Source organism: Lepidochelys kempii, chromosome 7 (genome assembly GCF_965140285.1).
Source record: "Lepidochelys kempii isolate rLepKem1 chromosome 7, rLepKem1.hap1, whole genome shotgun sequence".
NCBI lineage: Eukaryota > Metazoa > Chordata > Testudines > Cheloniidae > Lepidochelys > Lepidochelys kempii.
In genome coordinates this window covers 92,354,008-92,381,240 of record NC_136386.1, presented here as the reverse complement: position 1 = coordinate 92,381,240, position 27,233 = coordinate 92,354,008, and the positions used below count along the sequence as shown (strand labels likewise).

Sequence of the window (27,233 nt, the reverse complement as noted above, 5' to 3'; positions counted from 1 at the left end):
GCTTTAGATCTTCAGAATAGGGCATTTAGATTAACTAATTAACCCAGGCAAACCCCCTAAATCTGAGGTCAGTGTTATTTTTGTATATGTTAGAAATGGGGACACTATCACAGAGGTTCCAGGCTGCAAGGGGCCATTGAAGGTTCCTGGACCCCTCTTCTCTCCATTCTACTTGCTCACCCAAGAAGGGCTAACCACAATCTGGCGGCCTGTATATATGCTACAAAGTCTCCATTATTTTCAGCTAATATTACAAAACATCGTGGTATTACATGTGCACCATGAGGTAGGAATATAGCAATCAGTGTTTTTCCAGGTCCCTTCAAAGTCAGTGGTGTTGCCAAGTTATTATGTAATTTTATTCAACCAAGTTAAGTAGTTCTATTTATAATAACATTTCACATGACTGAGACGTGATCTTGGTAAACCCATTCTAAAGAAGATTACATCTTACAAATGTGTGATGTATAGTATCATAAATACTGTGGCTTAACTATTGTATATTTTGAATGTCACTTAAGATCAGGTTTTCACTATAAACTTCCAGTTATTCGGCAGTTTTCATCATGGACATTTTAAATTTACATCAAGCTGAAACTTGGCTTTCAAGCTGTCAGCCCAGATGCTAGTTTTATTCTAAAAATAGTGTAAGTTAAAGCTTTTAAAGGTGTCATATGGTTTATTTATGCAGTGGTTTCAGATGTTTTATTTTTCAGCTGCTCTAACTACAAAAGATTAATTATAAAATAATATTTTTAATTTCATATCCCAGCATTTAGAGTCTTCAGCAATGAAGAACAGGAGGCAAAATAACAGTAATGGAATAAATGTATTCTCTGAGAAGAACCCAAACTAACAATAATGTGGCTGAAATATCGTTATATATATGAGTTGAGTCCCCAGAAACCAGGTGGGGAAATGCAGAGACCCCTGTGATGGACATAGTATAATTGTGATGACCAAGTATTACAACTCAGTACAATGAAACAGAAGGTAAGATCCTCACCCTCACAAGGGACCCTGTACACCTGGTAAAAGGGTTAGAGTAGAGTAAATTGGCTTTAAAAACTTCAGTCTGAGCTGAGGGAGAATTTCCCAGCTATAAAATTGCCTTCTGAGGACCCCTTCGCAAGTCCTGGCATAGGGGACATGCTGGGGTGGAAGGATGTGTCAGAGGCTGGGCTGCCCCATGCTGTGTTATGGAGATTCCAGGCAGTACCACAACCCAGAGAGCAGCCCATGGATGTTGCCATATAACTACAGCCTCCACTGTCAAAGTTCAGCCCCTGGAGCAGCCCAGGATAGGAAGGGAACAGCGATGGCTTAAAGCCTGAGAAGCGCAGCACAGTGTCTTCCCCAGAGTATCTCTTCCAATGTAACAAACATGGCAAATAAAGCAAAAAGTCAGCAAAATAACATAATATCCAAGAACAGGAGAGTTACTCAGGGGGGTCCAGATACTGATACCTGTCCTCATGCGGAGTATTACCTTACTCTGCAAGTCAGTCTACTGAAGTCAGTGGGACTTCTCTAGAGTAAGCATGAGTAAATGTGGCAATAGCTGGCCCAGAATAAGATACTACTTAATGTGAAGAATTATAACATTCATAAACCAGTCGGAGAACACTTCAATCTCTCTGGTCACGCAATCACAGACATGAAGGTCGCTATCTTAAAACAAAAAAACTTCAAATCCAGACTCCAGCGAGAAACTGCTGAATTGGAATTCATTTGCAAATTGGATACTATTAATTTAGGCTTAAATAGAGACTGGGAGTGGCTAAGTCATTATGCAAGGTAGCCTATTTCCTCTTGTTTTTTCCTACTCCCCCCCCCCCGATGTTCTGGTTTAACTTGGATTTAAACTTGGAGAGTGGTCAGTTTGGATGAGCTATTACCAGCAGGAGAGTGAGTTTGTGTGTGTATGGGGGTGGAGGGGATGTGAGAAAACCTGGATTTGTGCTGGAAATGGCCCATCTTGATTATCATGCACATTGTAGGGAGAATGGTCACTTTTGATGAGCTATTACCAGCAGGATAGTGAGTTTGTGTGTGTGGTTTTTGGGAGGGGGGTGAGGGGGTGAGAGAACCTGGATTTGTGCAGGAAATGGCCCAACTTGATTATCATGCACATTGTGTAAAGAGTTGTCACTTTGGATGTGCTATCACCAGCAGGAGAGTGAATTTGTGTGGGGGGGTGGAGGGTGAGAAAACCTGGATTTGTGCTGGAAATGGCCCAACCTGATGATCACTTTAGATAAGCTATTACCAGCAGGACAGTGGGGTGGGAGGAGGTATTGTTTCATATTCTCTGTGTATATATAAAGTCTGCTGCAGTTTCCACGGTATGCATCCGATGAAGTGAGCTGTAGCTCACGAAAGCTCATGCTCAAATAAATTGGTTAGTCTCTAAGGTGCCACAAGTACTCCTTTTCTTTTTGCGAATACAGACTAACACAGCTGTTACTCTGAAACCTACTTAATGTGAGAAAAGGTTGTCCTAATTTATTTAGCAGCATCTATGTCAAAGTCTGGGACTTCACAATTTTTAAAACAATATTATTGAGCACAACATTTTAATAATCTAACACTCATTGAGCTTCCCATACATATAGTAAAATCAAACTAGCCTCTCCCCCCAATAACCACCCAAAACCAAACACAATATATCCCAACATCTTCATGGAGAATGTCCTGCCAACGCCTACCTCTCCTTTCAGCCAGGTGGGTTTTAGCTACCTCTAATTGGATGGAAGATCAGACCAGTTCACGGGTATTATGCACCTTTTTGAGAAAGAGTCGTCTCATTTAGTTTGACTGGTAAGGGGCTATACTTTTGAAGTCATGATTTTAAGACTTGGCCATAGTGGACGGTACAGTGATTATTGTAATCCTGGTTAGTCACAGTTCTGTTACAATGGATTTAATCTAGGTCTCTAAGGCTCCATTTTCAAAGAGTGTGGACAAAACACATGTAAATATTTGCGTGTGTGAAAAGTATATTTACATTTTCAAAAGCTGTAATAGTTGCGCAGTAGATTATAAAAATACTTATCTATGTTCATCTTTGTGTGCTTGTCCTCTGGCACTCACGTTTCTTTTGTGATTTTCCAAGTTTCAGGATTACCTGAAGAAGATAATGATGATGAAAAGGTTTCAGTACATGCTTTGCCTGTTTAACATGAAGTTATTTCTCCAAGTTTCTAAATTTTGATTTTTCCAATTAGAAAAATCATCTTTTTGTGGAATTACCAGTGTCAATAAAAATTAATGTGCATTCCTATTCCTTTGTTACCATTCTCTGGGTGATCCACTCCATCTGTGCAGAAAACAAAGAGCATTCAACAAACTGGCCATGTGCTTATACTTTTAAAGCCAGATCCTGCGATTTCACTGAATTCAATTGGACTCCACCTGTGCGGAATGCCTATTCACAAGATGAAAGAATTGTAGGATTGGATCTCTACGTAACGTCAAATGTTCACTGTTTAATCATTTTGCCCCTTAAGAACTGTAATATTTGAATATTCCTTGTCTATATTGTTTCATAGTATCTCATTACCCATTTCTCCCTAAAAACATACTTTACTATATTCAGTCATAGCAAATCCATGGATAAAAATGCCATAACAATCTCTTTACTAGTCAAGATTTAATAACTCATATTTAACATTCTATGAAATGCAAATGTTTCTAGCCTTCAAAATTTAGCAGTATTCAGCCCTTTCTGTTAAGGTGAGAATATGCGAGGAAGCTGAGTTAATTTAGCTGGCTTTCAGGCAGATGTTGATGAAGAATAGTCTATGGGTAGGTTTTGAAATAATGCCAGCTGGAGCATACTCTGCCACCAGTCTTCACAATATAGCTGCTATACATTATTGGGAAGGTCACACATTCTCCATCATTATTTGATGAGAAATTTGGCATTAAGTTTCCTTTCCTCCCCCTACAACTTTCCTTGATGACCAGAAAACATGTACTCTATTTCACATGTGTCTTTTGGAAAACTTGTTTCATAGCTAACATATCAAAACTTAGGAATCCACTTTCTCATCTAATCAAGTATGGTGTTTGATCCAAAATGTTCATGTTTTATAAAGAAATAGTTGTGTGTAGTACAAAAGTTAACAGAATTTGGTTTATTATTTCTAAATGTTGGATTCCCATTGTGACCCAAAGTGACAATGGGTTCTCCTCTACTTAGTCAATTCTTTCTCAGTAAAAAGTCTCTAGTGCAGGGAAAATGAGGTAGTTGTTACATCTAGAAAATGCGAGTTTGCACACTGGATGAGATAATATGGCCAATGTAGTACAAGTTGAAAAATACACAATTTTACTGACATTGGAATGGTCCATCTCCCTGGGATCTGAAGGTGTATGGGGTCTTATATCATCATTCCATCTTCCTCTCCCTTCCCCGAAGGTGGTGAGGAATGCAATGTCACCTCTGTAGCACATCCCCCTCCATTTCTCCCTGTGGAAGGGGTTCCCGGAGGTTTGGAGGTGGAGGGGAGAAGCATGGGACTGGTCATGGCATTCTCACCTGCAAAACCCTCACAAATTTCTGTATGGAATTCCAGGAGAGAGTTGGTACAGCTCAGAGCTGTATTAACCACTTTGTCTTTTTCATTTCTGCTACTGATCATCCTCTGGCCAATTGTTACATGCTTCCTGAAGAAGTCATACTGCCAGGGAAAAGGGCACTAGTGGAGCAACATAGAGGTCAGAGACATGGTGCATCCCCTTCCCATTCTATGAACTCCAAATTCCCTGGAAAGCATGAATTACAGTAAACACTGTGAGGTAAATCTCAGAATATTCCTGTCCCTCAGGAATCTCTCTTGTTGTTTTCTCCACAGAAGGGAAGAGTTGGTCCTTATGTTGTCAAATTGGTATAGATTCATAGATTCCCAGGTCAGAAGGGACCACTGTGATCACCTAGACTAATTTCCTGTATACCTCAGGCCACAGAACTTCCCCTAAATAATTCCTGGGCATATCTTTTAGAAAAAACATCCAATCTTGATTTAAAAATTGTCAAACACAACCCTGAGTAGATTGTTCCAATGGCTAATTACTCTTCCTTAAAAATGTACACCTTATTTCCAGTCTGAATTTGTCTAGCTTCAATCTCCAGCCATTGGATCATGTTACACTTTTCTCTGCTAGATTGAAAAGTTCATTATTAAATATTTGTTCCCCATGTAGACACTTATAGACTGCAATCTAGTCACCCCTTAGCCTTCTCTTTGTGAAGTTAAATAGATTGATCTCTTCGAGTCTATAACTATAAGGCATGTTTTCTAATCTTTTAATCATTCTTATGGCTTTTCTGAACCCTCTCCAATTTATCAGTATCTTTCTTGAATTGTGGGCACCAGAACTGGCCACAGTATTCCAGCTGTGGTTGCACCAATGCCAAATCTAGAAGTAAAATAACTTCTCTGCTTCTACTAGAGTTTCCCATGTTTATGAATCCCAGGATCACATTAGCTCTGATCACCACAGCATTATATTGGGAGCTCATGTTCAGCTGATTATCCACCACAACCCCCAAATCTTTTTCAGAGCCACTGAGTACCAGGATAAGAGTCCTCTGTCCTGTAAGTACAGCTGACATTCTTTGTTGCCAGGGATTGATGTCAGGCTGAGAAACCTATAATGACCCAGGTCATTCTGTTTACCCTTTTTAAAATAGTGCTCCAAGACTTTTTGAAAATTAACATTATTGGTCCAGGAAGCTCTTCAACCAGCACTTTTCCAACTCTTGGATGTAAGTTATCTGTACCTGCTGATTTTAAAATGTCTAACTTTAGCAACTTCTGTTTAACATCCTCTAGAGATACTAATGGAATGGAAAAAGTGTTATCATCACAGTATAATGAGACCATATCATCTTTTCCCCTCCAAAATACAAAATAGAAAAAATTATTGAACACTTCTGCCTTTTCTGCATCATTATTGATAATTCTACATTTCCATTTAGTATTGAATGAATATATCATTGTCAGGATTCTTTTTGTTCCTAATATACTTAAAAAATTCATTATTGTCCTTAAATCTGCTGCTATAGATTTCTCCTTGTGCCCGTTGGGCGTACCTGAGCAATTTTATACTATTCCTAACTTCTGATTTATATTCATTACTGTCAACTTCCCCTCTCTTCCATTTGTTACAGTTTTCTTTTAATTTTTAATACCTGCCCTCACTTCCCCTCTAAACCAGGCCAATTTTTTAACCAGCATGACCTTCTTCCTCCATTGTGGCTTTTGGAGCATCTAGTAAGGAGTTCTTAAATGATTCCCAATTATCGTTTAAATTTTTCTGATTAAATTCTTCCTCCCAGATGATTTGGCTCATAATTGTTTTCAGCTTTGTGAAACTGGCCCAATTAAAGCACCAAATATATTAAATACTGATCTGGACTTTATTCTGCTTGCACATTATAAATGTGATCAAGTCATGATCACTTGTACCTAAACTACCATTAATTTTTAGTTCTGCGAACCGTTCCTTTTTATCTGCTAGGACAAGGTCTAACAATAATTCCCCCATGTTGGCAGCAACATTTTTTGAGTTAGGATGTTGTCATCTATTACATTTAGAAATTCCAAGGACGTTGTAGTATGGCAGTATGAGACCTCCAGCATGTGTCATTCAAAAGTCCCCCGTGATCAGGCAGCTTTTTTCCCTATCCTTCATAGATAGGTGCATAAGAAGCCAGTCATCCTCTTCCCTAATGTGATTTGGTAGTCTGTTGCAGACATCAACTAGTATCCATCCTGTGCTTTATCTGTTAGGACATTGATTCCTAAGCATTCAAGATCATTTTCTTCTGAGCTACCAGTGACTTGGAAAGAGAAAATGCTATTTTTGACATAAAGTGCCACTACGCCCACTTTTGCCCACTTGATCCTTCCTAAATAGATTGTAACCACTGATTTTAACATTCCAGTTGTGAGACTCATCCCACCAGGTTTGAGTAAAACCAACTAGATCAAATTTAGGCTAATAAATGAGCAATTCCAATTCCTCTTGTTTCCCAGGCTCCTAGCATTGTGTATAGGCAATTCAAGAATTACTTCTCTTTGTGTCCTTTGGTTCCTTGATTAATTTTGTTCTCAACATCTCAATTTTGTGCGGAGTGCTAATATCTTCCCTTTTTTTACCCTCCCTTTTTGCTATGAGTTCAAGCCTCTCCTGACTACTCTAGTCAGCCTGTCCCCAAGAAGATTGGTTCCCCTTCTACTGAAGTGGAGGCCATCCAAACTATACCTCCTCCTCTCCCCAGAGAAGGTGGGCCAATGTTCCACAAAACCAGAACTCTACACAACTTACCTAGCTAACAATCTTCTGCTGACTGTCTTCCTCCACTTGTAGAACATGAAGAATCTCAGAGACGATCATTTCAAAATTATTCTTCTTCAGCATGCTTCCGAGTTCCTTGAAGTCATCTACTATCTGCAAGATATCCCGCAATACACTGTCATTAGTGCCGATACGAACAACCGCCAGTGGATCCTCACCTATCAACTTCAGAATCCTAACCAGTCTTAGAGTGGTGTCTTGTGTCTTGGCTCCAGGAAGGCAGCACACTGTCCTGTTGTACATTTGTCCCTTGTAGAAGGTTCTTTCGATTCTTCTGAGTATTGCATCTCTAAGGTGGATGGTTGGAGAACTCTTTGCAGACAAACTTGATTTTCTTGGAGGAACAGTTTTTGCTCCTTTCTGAACCAACTGAGGCCTAATCTGTAGAATCATGGAGATATCACAGAGACAATCATTGAGGCACAGGAGACCGTGTGGATGTACATACATTCTAGTTTAGGATCTTCCATTCACTTCTGCTATAGCATAGAGGCTTCCACTGCAGGTAACCTCATAAAAGATCCCAAAGACTGTCCAGTGTGAGGCACTGTCCAAGAGTGCGCCAACTCCTTTAGAAATTCCCCAATTCCAGTCCTTTACAAGAGCTGGGCACTGGCCCAGGAATTCCCTCCTCCCCTGCAGATGTTCATGCCTCATCCTGCAGGTGTGAAATCTCTGCTCTTCCCAAACATGTGTGTGATTTTAAAAATGAAAAACCTACATGAAGACTAAATTCTGCAGAAATTTTCCAAGCTTGAAAGTTTGATTAAAGTTATTGGGTTAATGATTTAAAAAAGTATTGTGTAACTGAATGTGCAAGCACTTGGTCACCTAACCTCTGACAAGAGTAGAATTTGACACCGGGGCCGAGATTCACTAGTACACTCCGATTACTTTGTGCCACTACAGTTTAACCAACTAGCTAAGCTATCTTTATGGCTGATTTGCACTGCAACATAAAGTATCCACAGCCAATTGATGAATCTGGCCCTGGATAGTCACAGTGAGTTGGCACTAATAAACATGGGTTTTTCTGTAACCATGGCACCTTAAGAAACATACCAGTTCTTAAAAGCTGTCATAAATTCATAAAACTGCGAGCAGTGGTATAAACATTCAAGAACTTCTAAAGACATTTTCCTAAAACAATGCCTTCTGCTGGATTGAATTTCAGATCTAGCTAGGTATTTGTGATTATGTTGCCCTTCTGTCTGTGACCACAAAATTGTTCATGACTGACTGAGATTATTGGTCACGCTATTCACAGCTTGTGGAGATTCTCTTTTAGCCTGATTCAGCCATTGTTATTTAATATGATTTTTCTCTTTAAAAAGAATTCATATCACAACATAAGCTCTAGATCTTTCACAATGGCCACCAAAACAGGTGAGCTATTCTGATCTGCTGTAAGCACTGATCATGCCCTTTATGATTTTTAAAAAAGAAAAGGAGTACTTGTAGCACCTTAGAGACTAACAAATTTATTTGAGCATAAGCTTTCGTGAGCTACAGCTCACTTCATCAGATGCATGTAGTGGAAAATACAGTGGGGAGATTTATATACATAGAGAACATGAAACAATGGGTGTTACCATACACACTGTAACGAGAGTGATCAGGTAAGGTGAGCTATTACCAGCAGGAGAGCAGGGGCTGAAGTGGGGGCTGATCACTCTCGTTACAGTGTGTATGGTAACACCCATTGTTTCATGTTCTCTATGTATATAAAATCTCTCCACTGTATTTTCCACTGCATGCATCGGATGCAGTGAGCTGTAGCTCACGAAAGCTTATGCTCAAATAAATTGGTTAGTCTCTAAGGTGCCACAAGTCCTCCTTTTCTTTTTGCGGATACAGACTAACACGGCTGCTACTCTGAAACCTGTCTTTATGATTTTTAGTCTCCATCTCTAGTTCAAATCCTAGAAATATAAGGGTGATTTATCCTGTCTGTCTCAGGATCAGGTTACCTTCATATATGAAAAGCATGGTTTAATATAGTAGATCAAACAGTACACATGAACAGGAGGCATTTTTTTAGTAATATTACATATTATAATATGGTTCATAATGTTATATATTAAAATTATGTGACTAAGTTAAAGTAATTCTTAGAGGTTGTATCCAAAAAAGGAAAAGAAAACATTTTGTGCTTGTGACTTGAGTTGACACATGACATATTGTAGTAACCTTCAAAGGCAAAGAATTATAGCTTAGTATTCAACAGATATAATTAAGGATGTATGACTTAAGTACCAGCTGAATAGCAATGGTTAGACATGATACCATTGAAGTGAGAATGTTATGGTTGGTTTTGATTCCCATCTAGGGAGTTTGAATATGTGCCTAAAAATACTCTGTGCTGGGTGCATGTAAATAAGGTGTGTTATCACATGCAGAAAGGAAGACAGAGTGTAAGTCATCACAGGAGAGGAGGGAACCATAGGAGAGGGAAATCTTATAACAAAAAAATTAAAGTAAACCTTTGAGTAGCTAACAAAACAAGCCAGTACTTGGTTCAAATTCCTATCCCCCATTCCCTGGGATGAACAGTTATCTATAATTAGAAATGAGTCATTTGAAAGTAGAACAGTGTGTATATGTTTGCACCATATAACATTCCATTTTATTGCTATACACAATGCATGCTCATCTATTGAGGATGTTGTAATGGGACCTCTCTTCCCCTCTTTTGTTCTGGGGGAGGAGTCATTTATTACTATCTTAATTTGAGGCAGCAGTTAAAGAGGAATCAATATTTTGACAACACTTTTCAAAAAGCTCCCATGGCCCTTTCGTTATTGTGGTTAAGGTCAGCAGCATTCTAAGTACATGAAATAAAAACCTTCATTTGGGATGCTGTTAAGCTACACAATCAAATATTCAAAGGAGAGGAACAATTTAGGCACTTTTTCTAAGAAAATATATTTGCAATGGAGAAAAAGTAGTAAACAGGATACTCTGGATAAAGGATTCTGGAACAAATATGATTAAATAGCAGAAAATGCCTCAGTCTGAGAGAGATACAGAGTTAAATCATGCCCACTTCATTCACATAAGTAGTCTCAAACTACTATAATTATTTGCTTTTTAAGTCACTAGCTATATTACTGAAGAAAATTAAATCTTTTGTTCTAATGTTTCTACTGTGAATATTACTTTAATAATTCTATTAATGACATATTTATTATTCTATTTAGAATATCGGATCAGCTGGATATGGGGATGAGGGGCTGGATAGAGTGTTCCAAGGTGAATGTCTGGATATAGGGATACAATTGAATCAAACAGTGAAACCTATGCTTTGAGATGCCCATGCTCTAACTCATTCTGAACATTACTCTGGTGAATTTCCCCTTGTCTGTACTAATGTAAATTTAGTATCAACAGAATACACAAAGGAAAAGTAAACAAAAATTTATAACAGGTGCAGAAAATAAAGGAAGGAACTGTCTATTCGCTCTGCCCCTAGAAGTTGTATGGCATGTAACATTTTAGAGTCATGAGGGTGGATCCAGTAATCTGGCCTATGTAATTCCATGCCAAAAAGTTAATATAGATATAAAGATAATTGCTTATCTTGTTGAACATAACACTAGGCAAACACTAGTGGGGTTAGATTTGCCCACAGTAATCACTTATTTGTCATAAATACAGTAATGAAAGATCATCTTAGGGATGGATCTGAAAGGAATGGAAAGATGTGATGACAAATGTAAAAGAATACAAAAGCTATATATGGATTAAACGTCAATGATTTTAATAATGTACTTCTAGCAAATATTTTCCCTTTTAATATACAATAAGTTTATTTGAGTAATTATTAAATATTTTAGTAAAGTAACTATTTCTTATGATAATTTCTTAAAACAATTTTTTAAAATTTCCAATTTATGTATAAATTATATGCATGTACTACTGTACTTATATATTATGTAAATAATAAAACATACACAAAAATAGAAATTAAAAAATGATGAGATAAAGATTAAATAAACAATATTTTTAAAAAAATTATTTTATTTTATGTATTGATGGTACAAAAAACCTTTTTGCTCTCACTAAAACAATTATTATTAATAATAATATTTTTAGTGAGAGCAATGTGATTGAATATGCTTTATTATTTTTGAAAATCTTGGTTTAACACTTTGTGATTCAGCGGGCACTCAGGGTGGGGTGTGGGGTCTGGGAGGGAGTTAGGGTGTGGGAAGGTGCTCAGGGCTGGGGCAGGCAGGAGGTGCAGAGCACTTACCTGGGGAAGCTCCTGTTTGGTGCAGGGGGTGTTCAGGTGGCTCTGCGCAGCGCAGCACCATCCCCATGGCCATGATTTTGGGAGCCGCAATTCTAGGAGCTGCCCCCCCCCCCACACACAGCAGGCAGGCCAGCCGGAACACAGGGGCTTTAGGAGCTTCAAGGCCCTGACTTAAGGGGGCCCCGGGGCCCTGGCCTGCAGCTCTAAAGCCCCTTTCGGAATGCGGCTCTCTGAGCATGGGCCGGAGGACTCAGGAGTAGCAGGGGCAGCCACGCAGCCAGCAGCCGGAGAGAAGCGGCGCTTTCCCCTTCAAAGCACCGCTTCTCTCCGGCCGGCTTTGAAGGGGAAAGTGCCGCTTCTTTCCGGCTGCTGGCTGCGCGGCTGCCCCTGCTCCTTCATGGGCCGGAGGACTCAGGGCCCCCCCCCCTTTTTCCCCCCTCCAGCAGTGGTCCTCCTGCCACTCTGCCCTTTTGTTCCAGCTGCACTCCTCCTGCTGCACCCCCCAATTGATCGTCTTGCGCACCCCCTGGGGTGCATGCACCCAACTTTGGAGACCACTGTACTACAAGACAGGCTCAACAAAGAAAGTAACAGAAAGCCACTAGCTGTCACCTTCAGCCCCCAACTAAAACCTCTCCAGCACATCATCAAGGATCTACAACCTATCCTGAAGGACGATCCCTGACTCTCACAGATCTTGGGAGACAGGCCAATCCTTGCTTACAGACAGCCCTGCAACCTGAAGCAAATACTCACCAGCAACCACAACCACACAACAAAAACACTACCCCAGGAACCTATCCTTGCAACAAAGCCCATTGCCAACTGTGTCCACATATCTATTCAGGGGACATCATCATAGGACCTAATCACATCAGCCACACTATCAGGGGCTCCTTCACCTGCACATCTACCAATGTGATATATGCCATCACGTGTCAGCAATGCCCCGCTGCCACGTACATTGGCGAAACCGGACAGTCTCTATGTAAAAGAATAAATGGACACAAATCAGATGTCAAGAATTAGAACATTCAAGAACCAGTCAGAGAACACTTCAATCTCCCTGGTCCCTTGATTACAGACCTAAAAGTGGCAATACTTCAACAAAAAAACTTCAAAAACAGACTCCAATGAGAGACAGCTCAATTGGAATTAATTTGCAAACCGGACACCATTAAATTAGGCTTGAATAAAGACTGGGAGTGGATGGGTCATTACACAAAGTAAAACTATTTCCCCATGCTTATTTCCCCCCCTACTGTTACTCTCACCTTCTTGTCAACTGTTGGAAATGGGCCATCCTGATTATCACTACAAAAGGTTTTTTTCTCCTGCTGATAATAGCTCACCTAAATTGATCACTCTTGTTATAGTGTGTATGGCAACATCCATTTTTTCATGTTCTCTGTGTGTGGATATATATATATATCTATCTTCCTACTGTATTTTCTACTGCATGTATCCGAAGTGGGTTTTAGCCTATGAAAGCTTATGCTCAAATAAATTTGTTAGTCTCTAAGGCGCCACAAGTACTCCTCATTCTTTTTACTTATATGAGTGAGAACTGTAGGACTGTGCCATAACCAGGTGTACAAGTGATCCAGCCTAAAACTGATGGCACAATGGGGTTCCTGGTGAAAGGTAGCTTATAAATGAGACAGGACTAGGGTAAGTGATACGAAGTAAGGCCATACTGTATAATACTTAATCTTATTTTTGTTTTTAAGGAAGCACAGTAATTCATGTCCTCTCATTTGGAACTACAGTATCTTTTAGCTTTTTTAAGTTAAAGTGATGAAACTTGCTAGAAATGAAAAAATGTTTCCTGTTCCTGAAATAGTGTTCAAAATCTTTCTGCTACTGCAGCAGTCCTGTGGATGACACTGGTTGACAGACTGTTACTACACAGCCGTACAAAGGGAAAGTTTTCAAGAATTTCCACAGTATGTGGGTTTTCAAATTGAGATCTCACCACAATAACATCAGTCAACCAAGAAGAATTTCTGGTCTTTGGGGAAGGTAATAAACCTTCCAGGACAGTGTTAACTGACACCTTGGGCCCCTTTTACTGATTCATATTACTTTGTATCCTATAGTACAAATTGCTGGAACAGAAGTACGAACTTAGGTATACATTTCAAACATTTCTTTCACAGTTCTGGTCAGTATCATATGAATGCATGAGAGAAGTAGCAAAGAGGTCATTAATATAAATAGTTGGCACCATCTTGGGTTTTAAGATAAAAAATAAAAAACAGTGGTTATTCCCATCTCACTAGCACATAGTCTCAGTGAAAAATCTTGAAAATTTTCCCCTTCCACTGCACTTCTAATTCAACTGACTTACTAAAAAATAGTATGTATCCAGTTCTGTATTCATGTAAGTGTCAGGATATTACAGAGACAAGGTGGGTGTGGTAATATCTTTTATTGGACCAACTTCTGCTGGTCAGACAAGCGTTCAAGCTTATGCAGAGCTCTTCCTCAGGTCAGGAGAAGCTTGTCTTTCTCACCAGCAGAAGTTGGTCCAAAGAAAGATACTACCTCATCCACCTTTTCTCTCTAAAAAATAATATTTCAGGGTATATCACAGAGCTATGTGCATTAGACTTACACCCCTTCAGCGCAAATTTCATCTCATAGCTTGTATCGTGGGCATAACCTGTCACTTTTCTGGAAAGTTTGCATTAACATTATAAGATGAGCATCTTATGAGTTAAAACTTCTTGATTCAGGTATTTCCCACTATGGTGCCACACATAGCTGGGCACATTTTTTAGGCCAATAGTTTATTTGTCAAAAAATTGAGTTTCAGTCTATCCAAAACTGTTCACAAATTTGACACAAGTTCATCAAATAGTTTTGGCCAAAAAAAGTTTCAGGCTAGATTCACAAAATGGGAGAAGGAGGAGACAGCAGCCACAACCTCTGATAACGTTTAGCCCAATGGTTAGCCAACTGACCAGGGATGTAGGAGCCCAGGGTTCAATTCCCCCTCTGCCTGATTTGAACTTGGGCCTCTAATCTCCCAGGTGAGTGCACTGGGCTATGGGATATTCATTTTTCTCTACACTAAATATTAAATATATAATCTATAGGTCGGACACAACTGCCTCACCATAACCCCTCCACACATCCCAGCCCCACTTTATCAAACTTAAAATATCAATTATTCATGCAGCTCTACTTCCGTATCCAATTTTTAAAGAGTCTCCAAAAGAGGAGTTACACAGTTTGTCTTGAACAACAGTCATCCTAAAACTTGCTAGAGTTAGCCTCATTAGAAGAAAGAAAATAAGACCAGATATCCACCAAAATTGAATCTCTCCTTTCTAGCTGCACAAGCCAACGCCATCTTGGATTTCTGCACAGGAAACTGCCAACAGCAATGTGCACAAATGGAGCAATGCTCAGAACTTCTGGTCCATTTGAAATACTGTATATCCCTTTCTTGCCCAAGCAAGGTCTGCCTACACATGAATAGATTTGGAGGAAAATATAGAAACTTTTAAAATATATTGGTCTCACCAGAGCTTTACTTCCTTTGCACCCACCCCATGAAAAACAACTCACTTGTACACATTTTACAATCTAATGAGCCCATATTATGGTCAGAAAAATGATGTCTTCCAGAGAATCACACCACTTACACAAATGCAGATAACATTTGAGCAACTTGAAAAGGCATGCAGTACAAAGTCAAAGCTCTCTCCTTTCCCAGTATATGGCTCCCAATGAGATACTGCTTAGGTATCAAATGCTGTAATGTGCCAAATGTGTGTAATGTGTGTTTCAGCACAACAAGGGCTCCCCAACAGTTAGGATTATGGTTAGGCCAATAACTCAGTGAGAAATCCCATCCATATGCATGGAGACATTGATACATAAATTAAAAACTGGGCTCCTCCCCAACCTTCTCAGAATCCCTGTTCCCTCCACTCCCCGAACATAGGTTGCACAACCCAACACTTCTCCTCCACCCTCTCCCCCCTTCCCAAAACTTCAGAAGGGAAGAAGCAGGCCTAGCAGCTCAGCTCTGACAATGTAGCCTTTTCTCCAGTGGTTCATCAGAGTGGAGCTCATCTCGGATATACTATCTACAGTTCACCACCATAGAAGGCTCCATTTCGAGGAACCAAAGGAGATTCATAAGAGCTCACCTAGGTCTCCCCACAAGGCGCTCTGACCTCTCTAGATATTGCCCCCATGCTCCTGTACTCACAGCCCCACATTCCCCATGCCCTTCCTGTCTCCTATCTCATTCTACTTATAAATTGACAGATATCAATGTAGATCAGCATTTAACATTGGAATGGAATTGGTGAGTGAGTGTGTGTGAGAGAGAGAAAGAGAGAGACAGAGACTGAAGCAGATCTGTGCAGAAGGAGGGGGGAAAACAGTGCTTCCTGAGATGAAAGGGAGGAGAGGATTAATATAGGGTAAAATGGGAAAGGCTTGATAGGTAAATGAGGCTTTGCAAGGAGACATAGGGAAGCAGGACAGCTGTGTGTGGGAGGGGCAGAGTGGGAACAAGGGTTGTGCAGAGGACATGGGGGATATCAGGACTTTGAGAGAAGTTACTGGAAAACAATATATATCAGCAATGATATCACTGAAGATACTTATTCACACTGACAGGTACATACTTATTAAAAACCTGAGAAATTTCAACACAAAAAACATAATTTACAGTGAAATAGCTGAAACTGCAATTATCTCATTCCCGGTTAGGAAATCGCTGGATAATCATTCGCATCCACTCCAATACAATGCCTCAAATCCTACCTCATACTTTTTCATGTACAAGTAGCACACTAAAGACTTTACCACTACACATACATCTGTAAGTAGTTTATTTTATGGCTTGTCTACACACAGAATAATTCCAGAATAGCTATAATTTGAAAGTGGATTAAGCTAAACAGGAACAAGGCATTCTTATTCCAGAATAAAAGTGTGTCCACAAATGGAGTTAATCAGGAATAGCCATTAAGCTTTAAATTCACACCCTACCCTAATTCGAATTAACTTTCAAGTGTAGACAAGCCTTACACTAGCTAAGGGCATGGCTACACTTGCAGATGTAGAGCACTTTGAGTTAAACCCGCCTTTGGAGAGCGCAGTAGGGAAAGCGCTGAAGTTTGTCCACACTGACAGGAACAAGAGCACTGGCATGGCCACATTTGCAGCACTTGCAGCGGCATTGGGAGCAGTGCATTATGGGCAGCTATCTCACAGAGCCCCTCTTCCCATTCTGGCGCTGTGGCTTGTGGGAAAGGGGCTGGGGCTGCAGGGCATTCTGGCTCCTGTCCCAATGCCCCGTGATGCATCAGTTCGCATCCCAGTGATCCCTGTGCTTCCATCCACATTTGGAGCCATCTTGCAACGTTTTTTGTACTGCACATTCTGTCTTCCCTTTCGGTCTGCGGGAATGGAGACTGAACTGCTGAGGAGTATGCTGACGAGTCTCGCCAGCACGTCACATTTGGCAGTCAAGTTATTCCTTATGATCCAAAGTGACAGTGAGGGCTCCGACGACATCGATTCGAGTAACGCATATGACACGAGTTTGCTTGTGGCATGCACGGACATGCTCACCACTGTGGAACGCCGCTTTTGGGCTCGGGAAACAAGCACCGAGTGGTGGGATCACATCGTCATGCAAGTCTGGGATGACGAGCAGTGGCTGCAGAACTTTCAGATGAGAAAAGCCACTTTCATGAGACTGTGTGAGGAGCTCGCCCACACCCTGTGGTGCAAGGACATGAGATTGAGAGTTGCCCTGACAGGTAGAGAAGCGGGTGGCTATTGCAATCTGGAAGCTGGCAACTCCAGACAGCTACCGATCAGTCGCTAACCAGTTTGGAGTGGGGAAGTTGACCGCTGGAATCGTGTTGATGCAAGTTTGCAGGGCCATTAATTGCATCCTGCTCAGAAGAACCGTGACTCCAGGTAACGTGCATGACATTGTGAATGGCTTTGCACAAATGGGTTTCCCTAACTGCAGAGGGGCAATAGATGGCACACATATTCCAATTCTGGCACCAGCCCACCTAGCCTCTGAGTATGTTAATCGGAAGGGGTATTTCTCTATGGTTCTCCAGGTGCTTGTGGATCACAATGGGCTGGCCTGGAAAGGTGCATGACGCACGCATCTTTCGGAACACTGGCCTGTTCAGGAAGCTGCAAGCCGGGACTTCTTTCCCAGACCAGAAGATCACCATAGGGGAAGTCGAAATGCCTATTGTGATCCTTGGAGATTCCGCTTACCCTTTAATGCCTTGGCTCATGAAACCCTATGCAGGGAGCCTTGATAGCAGCAAAGAGCGGTTCAACAACAGGCTGAGCCAGTGCAGAATGACTGTGGAGTGTGCTTTTGGCCATGTAATGGGCCTCTGGTACTCTCCGTATGGGAAGCTGGACCTGGCCAATGACAGCATCCCTGCAGTTATATCCGCGTGCTGTACCCTCCATACCATTTGTGAAGGGAAGAGTGAACTATTCACTTAGGCATGGAACTCGGAGGTTCAACACCTGAAGGCTGAATTTGAACAGCCAGAGTGTAGGGCTATTAGAGGGGCCCAGCGTGGGGCTGCAAGGATTAGGGATGCCTTGAGGGAGCAATTTGAGGCTGAAAGCCACCAGTAATGTCTAATGCCCTGCACGGGAGTGAAGTGCAGTGGTTCCAATGTTAGTAGGAATCTGTGTTTGCTACGCTGACTTGCAGTGCCTGTTTCTTTCCTGGGCTAAGGTATCTTTTACTTTATGCAATAATAAAGAATGTTTTCAAAGCCAAAAAATCCATTTATTGAAAAGAAAATTCATTTATTGAAAAGAAACACAACTGCTTGGGAAACAGAAAGGGCAGGGCAGGGGGGAATGGTATAATCACAGATTTGCATATGTCCTGTTATCATACTCAGCCTTCCTGTCTGGAGTGCTGTGCAATGAGTGCTGCACTTCAGGATGGCTATACTGCATGGCGATGGAGGTTGATTGCAGTGGGTAAGGGTCATAGTTTTCAGGGCTGGGTGGTGAAGCTACAGGTGTTAGAGGCAACTGGTGGCGATAAGAACCTGGATGTTGGGGAAAGTGGGTTGGAGGTGACATGGGGGCACAAGGGAAAGAGTTTTGGGACAAGGGCTGCAGGGGGGTCAGGCACGGTAGTGTTCCCCCTGCATGGCTACGAGCGCCTGGACTGAGTCCGCTTGGTGCTCCATTATGCTTATCAGCCGATCCTTGCTTTGCTGCCGGAGCACCGCGCTTTTGTGCCGGCGCTCCTCACTCTGCTGGCAGATCCTCCTTTCACTGTCCCGCCACTCCTGCACTTTTCGATTTTCATTACTTGAATGCTGCATTACTTCATTCAACATGTCTTCCTTGCCTCTACGTGGCCTCTTTCTGATTCTTTGGAGTCTTTTGGCCGGTGATAACACAGATGGCTGAGATCTCAAGGTTGCACTTGTACAGGCAAAATACAACACTTAACAGAGGCAGCATTGTTCACACCAGACAGAGCAATGATTCCCCCATACTTAAGGGCAAGAACAGTCTACACAATAGCATAATTTGCCCGTCCCAATGCAAGTGCGCATAACCCACAGGAGCCCCAAAATGGTGAGTAATCACAGGGTCAAGTGTGACTGATTGTTTCACGGCTGTACTGTTCTCTGGGTTTCTGTGCTTTGGGGAGAGCCAACAGCAGCAGGGAGCCCCTATACTGAACACTGTCCCCACATTTTCCACAGGAATTCATCCTGAAAGATATCTCGCTGCTGAGGGTGACCTGGGAAGCAAGGGAGGGTCTTCTAAGGCGGATTCTGCCCTGACCCATATGCAGCTTGCCTGTGTGCAGCAAGGGCCCCCCCACCCCTCACGGCACAGTGGCACGGACAAGTTAGCCTTACTGGGACAAGGAACACAGGGGCTCTCCTGAGAAACCTTTGCAAGTGCATTGCCCAAGTTCTGGATGAGACCTTTGAAGAGATCACTGAGGTTGATTACCACGATGTGAGAGAGCACATCAATGCCCTCTTCCGCATCTGGGCATGCATGCAGCCCTAACCCTCCTCACCCCAAGAGCCCACACCGAATAACTTCCTTCCCAAAATAAAAGCCGCTTACTGGGAACCTCCTCTGGTGTTTGCCCTTCCCCAAACACCAGCCGCTGTGACTGGCTACCTTTCTCCTGGCTCGAGAACAGCTCCTGGCTGCATGTATTTAGGGATTCCGGAGTGTCTTCCTCTGCCTCAGCACCCTCACTCCCACTTTGCTCCTCCTCCTCCCACCTTGTTGAACTGGGCTCTGAAGTGTCCATGGTGATACTCAGAGTGGAGGTGGGGTTGGCCCCAAGTATCGCGTCCAGCTCTTTGTAGAAATGGCAGGTCGCAGGGGCAGCATCGGAGCGGCTGTTTGCCTTGCGGGCTTTGCGATAGGTATTCCACAGCTCCTTCAATTTAATCCTGCACTGCAGTGTGTCCCGGTCATGGCCCCTTTCCATCATGTCCCTTGATATCTGCCCGAAGGTATCATAATTCCTACGGCTGGAGCGCAGCTGGGACTGGACAGCTTCCTCCCCACAAACAGTGATGAAGTCCAGCACCTCACCATTGCTCCATACTCGGGATCGCCTGGCGCGTGGAGGCATGGTCACCTGGAGAGATTCGCACTCCATGCGTGGCTGAGCAAACAGGAAGGGGATTTTCAAAATTCCCAGAGAATTTAAAGGGCAGGTCTGATGGTTGGTCACCTGAGAGCAGGGCAGTAGAGTTCAAAGTGATGACCAGAGTGGCTAGAACAGGCATTGTGGGACACTTCTGGAGGCCAATCAGAGCGCACTATAGGACCAGAGCGTCTACACTGGTGCCGCGGCACTCCAGCAAGGGCACAGCAAACGTTATTCCACTAGGCGAAGTGGAGTACCAGCAGCACTGTAACTGCGGAGTCAGAGCGCTCTACGTGCCTTGCCAGTGAGGACGGGTAGTGAGCTAGTGTGCCCGGGGCTCCTTTATTGCACTGTAACTTGCAAGTGTAGCCAAGCCCTCAGACAGAAGTTTCAGGTTGGGCACTATAGTTGGATAGTAAGGAATTGTATTTGTGCACTATAGTTGATAATATGTTGGGGTTGAAAAGGAATCTGTGAATGTTTGAATATTATGAGGTTTGGGTGGCAAAGCATGTAAATAAAGAGTAAAGTTGATAAAAATTTTAGCTTAAATCCATGATTTCTTGAATTTTTAGTGATTGTGCTGATATGGAATGCAGTTAAGCAATCATAAATGTAACTCAGAGATTTTGATATGGGAATTATACTTGAGCTTCAATCAGTTACCAAAGAGCTATTTCATCTAAGAATAACTTAATTAAGCAGCACTGCTTTCCATAGCCTTAGCCAAGTAGGAAAGTAAATCTTAGAACAGTATATGGCTTTTTCTTTACCACCCAAACACAAAACAATAGTAAAAGGGTAATTTTTCCATCAGAGAAATAAGGATAAATTGATACTTTTATCTTGAGCGAGACTTTTCATGCAGACTAGTGGTTCTCTCAGTTAAAAACATTTGAGGGAAAGGCTAAGAGTACCAGCCACTTAACAAACCCAGTTCCTAGTCCTCAGTTGCCCCCATTGTGCTTCATTTGTCTTTTTTAGTTTCTTAACAGAATCTTTGTCCTAAACTAAGTGTTTCCATAATTAACACAAAGCTAACTCAAAGTTTGGCAGGGACCAGAACTACTGCTTGGATGTTTTCTTCACTGAGCGCCTACTTGATCACTGCTAGCGCTCAGAATTTTTGTGCCTAACGAAGCCAACATCCGGGAAAGACTATTTATTTAGGATTCTTTAAAGCACTGATCCAAACAGTTTTTTAATATTTAAAAGAGACAACGCAATAGAAGTACAAAAAGCTACCCATGCAATTTTGGCTAAAACAAAAACTTGCCCAAACAAATAGAGCATATCTGGACAGCTCATACTCCTCCACAAAGTCCCAAGAACAGAGCTAAGCCTTGCTACAAACTCTAAAGATCAACAGGCCCAGACTTCATTAGAGTAAGAAGAAAGGACGAGAAGAGTACCGGAGCAAAGGACTTTATTAAGGAAAATCCCCTACCACGAGCTTCCTCTTCCAAATCAGCGGTGCTTGGCTTGGAAACCTCTGCTGCCTGTGGCAGCATTGCATGGGGAGAAATATGGCCTCTGAAGAAAGCCAACCCCTCCCTCCAAACCTTTGGACTTTATATGGCAGGTCAAGAACAACTTAAACTCTATCCGGAAGCTAATCTGAAGCCAGCATAGACCACCAATGATATGTCTAATGCATAAAATACTGCAGAAACATTCTACAACTAACTTAAGCTGCCAAACAGTCTTTAAGGGATAGCCTCACATAAAGTGCATTACAGTATTCTAACATCTAAGTGAGAAAGGCAAGGCTAATACGTAGCAAGGTCTCCACCTGAAAGGAATGGTCGCACACTTCTCACTAGCGACAGATAGGTAAAAAAAAATACCTCTTTGCCCCTGTTTCTGCCTGAATATCAAGGCCTAGTTGAGGTTCTAGCATGACTCAGACTGAGAAAGTGAGTCACAAAGGCAGGTGTGAATGGCCTACCGAAAGGGTCGTCTAGGAGCTGTCATGGTAGCCCTGTGTCACTGGAGGATTGCCCCATGCTGGGGGAATCCTCAGGGCAGGTGCTTTAAACTGTGTTTAAGGCAGTTTTGAGCTGCCAGAGTGGTGCAAAACGGTCGTAGTGTGGATCATTTGATCCTGTTGTTTTTCCAAAGAACATACAATGGACAGTACAAGCAGCAGCAGTACTAGCCTCTCCACACTACTCACTGTGTCTCTCAACAGCCCAGAGCTAGAGGGTCACTTCTAGGGATGAATGGGGAGTTCAGTCTATGACTGTTCAGTCTTTGCCCTTGGCTGACCAGTAAATATGCTAGTTTTGACTTTTTCTTGTTTTTGAAGTGAACACCTGTCCAGGAGGAACTGACCTTGGCTCTCAATAAATCTCTCAATAGCTATTACATAGTAACTACTTATGGCTGCTTACAGGCTGAGTTAAATTCAGTCCTGTGACTTCAAAGTAAGAGTCTTTGTATCCTGTTACCAAATCAGAGCCCTCCAGTCTCCCAATTACTGAATTTCTTTACTTACAGTGAGCAAACATATGAAGCTAGCAATCCAACTCATGTTTTATGAAGTGACACTTTTCTAGGAGAAAGGAATTATTACCACAGTACTTGCTGTTTACCATCAGTACTTTTAAATTTAGACAATTTTTTGCTATATATTAGTTAAAATTCAAAATCTAAAACTAATTCCTATTCCTTAACTATTCTTTCAGCAAATCCTGGTTTATTGTACAGATAATAAACTAGATGAAATAAAATGAACCATTGTGCGATTAGCTGTGCTTAAACTGACCTCCTTTTTATGGTATCTTTTAGCAACCACAACGACAGTGTTTGTCAGCCAATGCTACTGAAACAGCAAAACAAGTATGAGGATTTTTGGATGTGTGGTATGACTAGGATTAAGTTTTTTAAAGAAGATACCTCATTAAACTGTGGCTGAAGTAACTGAAGCAGAAGGTTTTCCATCTGCCTGCAAAGCGTTTTGAAATCACTCTTGTAGCAAAGTTGTGTTGGCGTAATTGTACAGTGATTATGAGCTCTTCAGAGCAGGGATTTTGATTTCAGATGTAGGTGGACAGTAGTTAGTATGTTGTGGGTGCTATTGAACTACAAATAAATATTTCTCTATTTTGTATAATACAATTCAACGTAGTTTGGGAAAGTATTGAGGGCCAAACTGTGATACCTGTACTCATGGGTACTTCGATGGGACTTCTTGTGTAATAGGATATTAGTTTGAATAAGGATATCCCAATCTGGCTGAAATGATACATGAACATCAGGAATTTTAAAATTACATATACAATAGTGCAATATCATGCTGAAGAAAAAAATCAATTAAGACTTTTTTTTGTAAGGTTAAATATTGTTTTTATATAGCAAAATAGGGGAAAATAGACTCTGAACAGACACATCTTAAGGAGATAAAGATAGTACGAAGAAAAATGATCCTTCATTTGAAAATCTAAACACAACCACAGAGCAAAATCTTTTCTAGCAAAAAAAACCATTAGTATTTATCACCTTCTATTAATACAATCATAGTTTAGGGTAAGCCTACCATAAAACTTAAATGAACTGGAAAAAGGAACATTTTGTTTTGCAACATCAGATTCAATTGTTTGTTACAGTTTAGTTCTTTGTTGATTTTGGCAACAACCCCCAATCTTTCAATTCCTATGCACTCACATTCTAACCTTCTGTAACATTGGCTTTAACACGTCATTAATTTTCCTTAGTTTCCAAAGGGACTGATGTGATATCGACAGTCTAGTGAGCAGTGTCTGAAAGATGTACCAAGAAAGATTGTGCTAGATGTCAGAAGCTTTCAGATCTGTCAAGAACCAAAGATATGAGCTCACACTCTGAGATACATGAGAATATATCACTCACCCTACTGCAGATTTAAATGGGTTACAAATGCTTACATAAGCCTGGCATATGGCCAAGCCTGTGGATGGACAAAGAATGTGCCAGCTATGAAGTATCAGCAAAATATGCCTACAAAGTGTTATCTAATGAAAGAATCATTATTCTTTCATCAGCAAGGCTTAGGAAATAAATTTCCCTTAGTTTTTTTTTTTTTAAAGAACTTTGAATCACAGATAAAAAATTCTTGCTTCACTAAAATTGGAAAGTTTTAATAGGACTATGTCAACAGCGCCAACAACTGAATATTTAAAAAAACCCATAAATAAAATATACTTATTTAAAATGGAACTTCTCTAATAAAACATACAGTAAACAAATACAAGATCCAGTTTATTAATTGAAATTAGCCTTATTGCAACTTGAAAATAATATATGCATGTTGGAGATTAAATCAGTTAGACCAGCAAAGAACTTGGTCCATAACTTTTCCCTTGAAATTTAAGTCTTTTTGGTTTTCCCTTATCAACATTCTTGAGAAATATCTTTTTGGAGTCTATATGCAGAAATTTTATATAGCTGAGATTTTTTTTAAGTAGGAGTCTAAAATTCAGCCACTAAATGCACATTTAGGCATGTGACAGAGGATTAAGAGTCCGTCAGTCATGTATTTGTTATGGTGCCAGAAAGAAACCGGATGCATGCAGAGAGAAAGGATGGTTCCAGTAATTAGTGCACTAGAGTGGATTCAAGTTTCTGCTTCACCACAGACTTCTTCTGTGATCTTGGGAAAGTCACTTGGCCTCTCTGTACCTCAATTTCCCATCTGCAAAGAGGGGGTAATAGTACTTCCCTGCCTCATAGGGGTCTTCAATTTATTTATTCTAAGATTGTGAATGGCTCAAACTCTGTGGTAATGGGGGCTATACAAATACCCCAGATAGATAGAAGGAGGTATGAACTAGCACTGATAGACAGGAACAAGATCAAAAGCTGATCACCATGAATATTGTGGTGGGTTTTAACGTAACATAACCTTGGAGACAGAAGATTGGAAGGAAACTCCCAGAACATAATGAGGCAATAATAATCATATGGTCTTCCCCCCATATGGGACTTCTGATCAAAGACTCTTGTGTAAAAGTTAATGAAACGTTAATGAAATGTAACTTTGATGGGTTTTAATGGACACTCCCATGCAAGAGAGACATGGATGGCCAGGAGGGGCATGCTGAACATGCATACTGATCCAATTGGAGGGACTTTAAAAAAAGTGGGTCCTGAACACAAAATTTTGATTTTGTGGAAGCTACATTTTCAAAAATCATTTTGGTGGAAAATACCCAACCAGCTCTAACCATGACCTTAGGTCCTAAGGCTTATGGAGATAATGAGTACTTTACACTTTTCATTTTGAGTTATAAAGGAGAAAAAAACATTTCCTTTTCTAAAATTAAAGAGGTGTATTCTCATTCATCTCTTGTGGTGAAGGTGATGAAAGACAGGGAGAAAAGATCCATGCCCACCCACTTCCCCGGCTCAACAGAATTGTCTGCACAGGTGCTACACATGGTATGAGCTTCATGTGTAGGAAGTGGTGGGCCATGGGTAATAGCCATTCTCCACAACTTCATACCCTCTCCATAGCAAATCCTGCATGACTTCTGATGCAACAGAATGCTGATCTTCCCAATGTTATTTTACATCTTGTCCCCTGACCCTGATACATGTAAATTCCTGTTTTAGTAAGTGCTGATTCATACCCCAAAAGTGGGGTTTGATACCTAACCTTAGAGTCTGAATTTGAAAGTTGAGCCCTTCCCATTTCATAGCCATAGGAAAGACCATCTTTCCTTTCATACTCAGCAGCATAAGAGGCATATAGTGCTCAGACAAGGAGGAACTGTCGACTTTGATGTACAATAGATCCTTTTTCAGCATTCCACATTTCTGAAGAAAATCTGGAATCTCCTGGCCCATCACTCAATAAACAGAGGAAGCTGGACAGTTTGTGCACAAGCTAGCTTTTAGATGAGAGTTGGATCTAGTTTTGTAACAGCAGCTACCACTTGTAGGTACCCAAAGGACTACCAAATGTACAAGGCTGAAGACAATCTTAGAACGTTAGTGAGAATCCAGTAAATATACCTTTAACTAAATAATTCTGTCACAATTTACTTTACTTATTTTTCACAACAGTTGTGATTTAAAGTTGTGTTTACTATAATTATGTTCAGCTGATATTAACCAGCTGTCTTGATATTATTTGCAAGGTTTTTGTAATATTCATTTGATCGCTCTCTCAAGGCCCCATGTTGAGGCTACAATGATCTTTCAGATTGCTTGTCATGGCCATGATCCTGCAAAAAGGATGAGATTCCCTTTGGAGCCCATTAATGCTGCTACTTAACTGTACAGAGAAATCAGAGCTGAGGAATACAAGACATTTTCACCTCTCAGAGGACTCAAAGCACGAAGCACCACTATCTTGACGAAGAGGAGAATGGCCCTGGCAACTGAATGTGCTTCTCCCACCCAGCACTGCAGAACATTGCCTATGGGCAGGACCAACGTGAAGACTCTTTAAAAATAAATTCTCCAAGCACAAAATGCAGCAGGAAGATTACCGAGTCTCTTGTGTGACACTAAAACAAACCAAGACTTACAATCTTATTACAGTTCCACCATTTGAAATATAATAACAACAGGTGTGTCTACAGCCACTCAAAGGATTTCAAAGTGTTTTACAAACTTCAGTGAATCAAGAACCTTACACAACCAATGAGGCAGGCAAGTTCCAACACTGGATAACTTTAACACACTGCCACTGCTTAAGGCGAAGAGCTATACACCTCTACTGAAACTACTACCCTGTTGTGTGGTCCGGGAAAACAATTAAATAACTATCCATCAGAGATACAAATAACAAGAACAGAGACGCCTCATTGTTACACTGACTCAGATACTGAAGGCTCAGATATAAATGAGTTAGAAATGTTCCAAAGTAAATTCTCAAGTTTAAAGTCAAATGAACCTGATTCTGGCCTCTGCTATGGCTCCCATAAACTGTCTCTGCAGCCATACAGAGGTCACAGT

At 41.1% G+C, this 27,233-nt stretch overlaps 1 protein-coding gene across 8 annotated transcripts in view; it reads right to left on the bottom strand.

Annotated features, from left to right (window-relative positions):
- The window catches only part of PCGF5 (polycomb group ring finger 5), a 149,280-nt gene that overhangs the window by 15,977 nt on the left and 106,070 nt on the right, over positions 1 to 27,233 (bottom strand). For 5 of the 8 annotated variants that reach the window (XM_078853832.1, XM_073353828.2, XM_078853831.1 and 2 more), the window contains one exon: positions 3,056 to 3,127. The exons of 2 other annotated variants lie outside the window; for them this stretch is intronic. In XM_078853832.1, the coding sequence (XP_078709958.1) occupies positions 3,090 to 3,127 (38 nt within the window). In that variant the 3' untranslated portion in view covers positions 3,056 to 3,089. Of the gene's footprint in view, positions 1 to 3,054; positions 3,128 to 7,338; positions 7,750 to 27,233 lie in introns of those variants that run through there. One more of the 8 variants, XR_012160028.1, reaches the window with a different exon arrangement.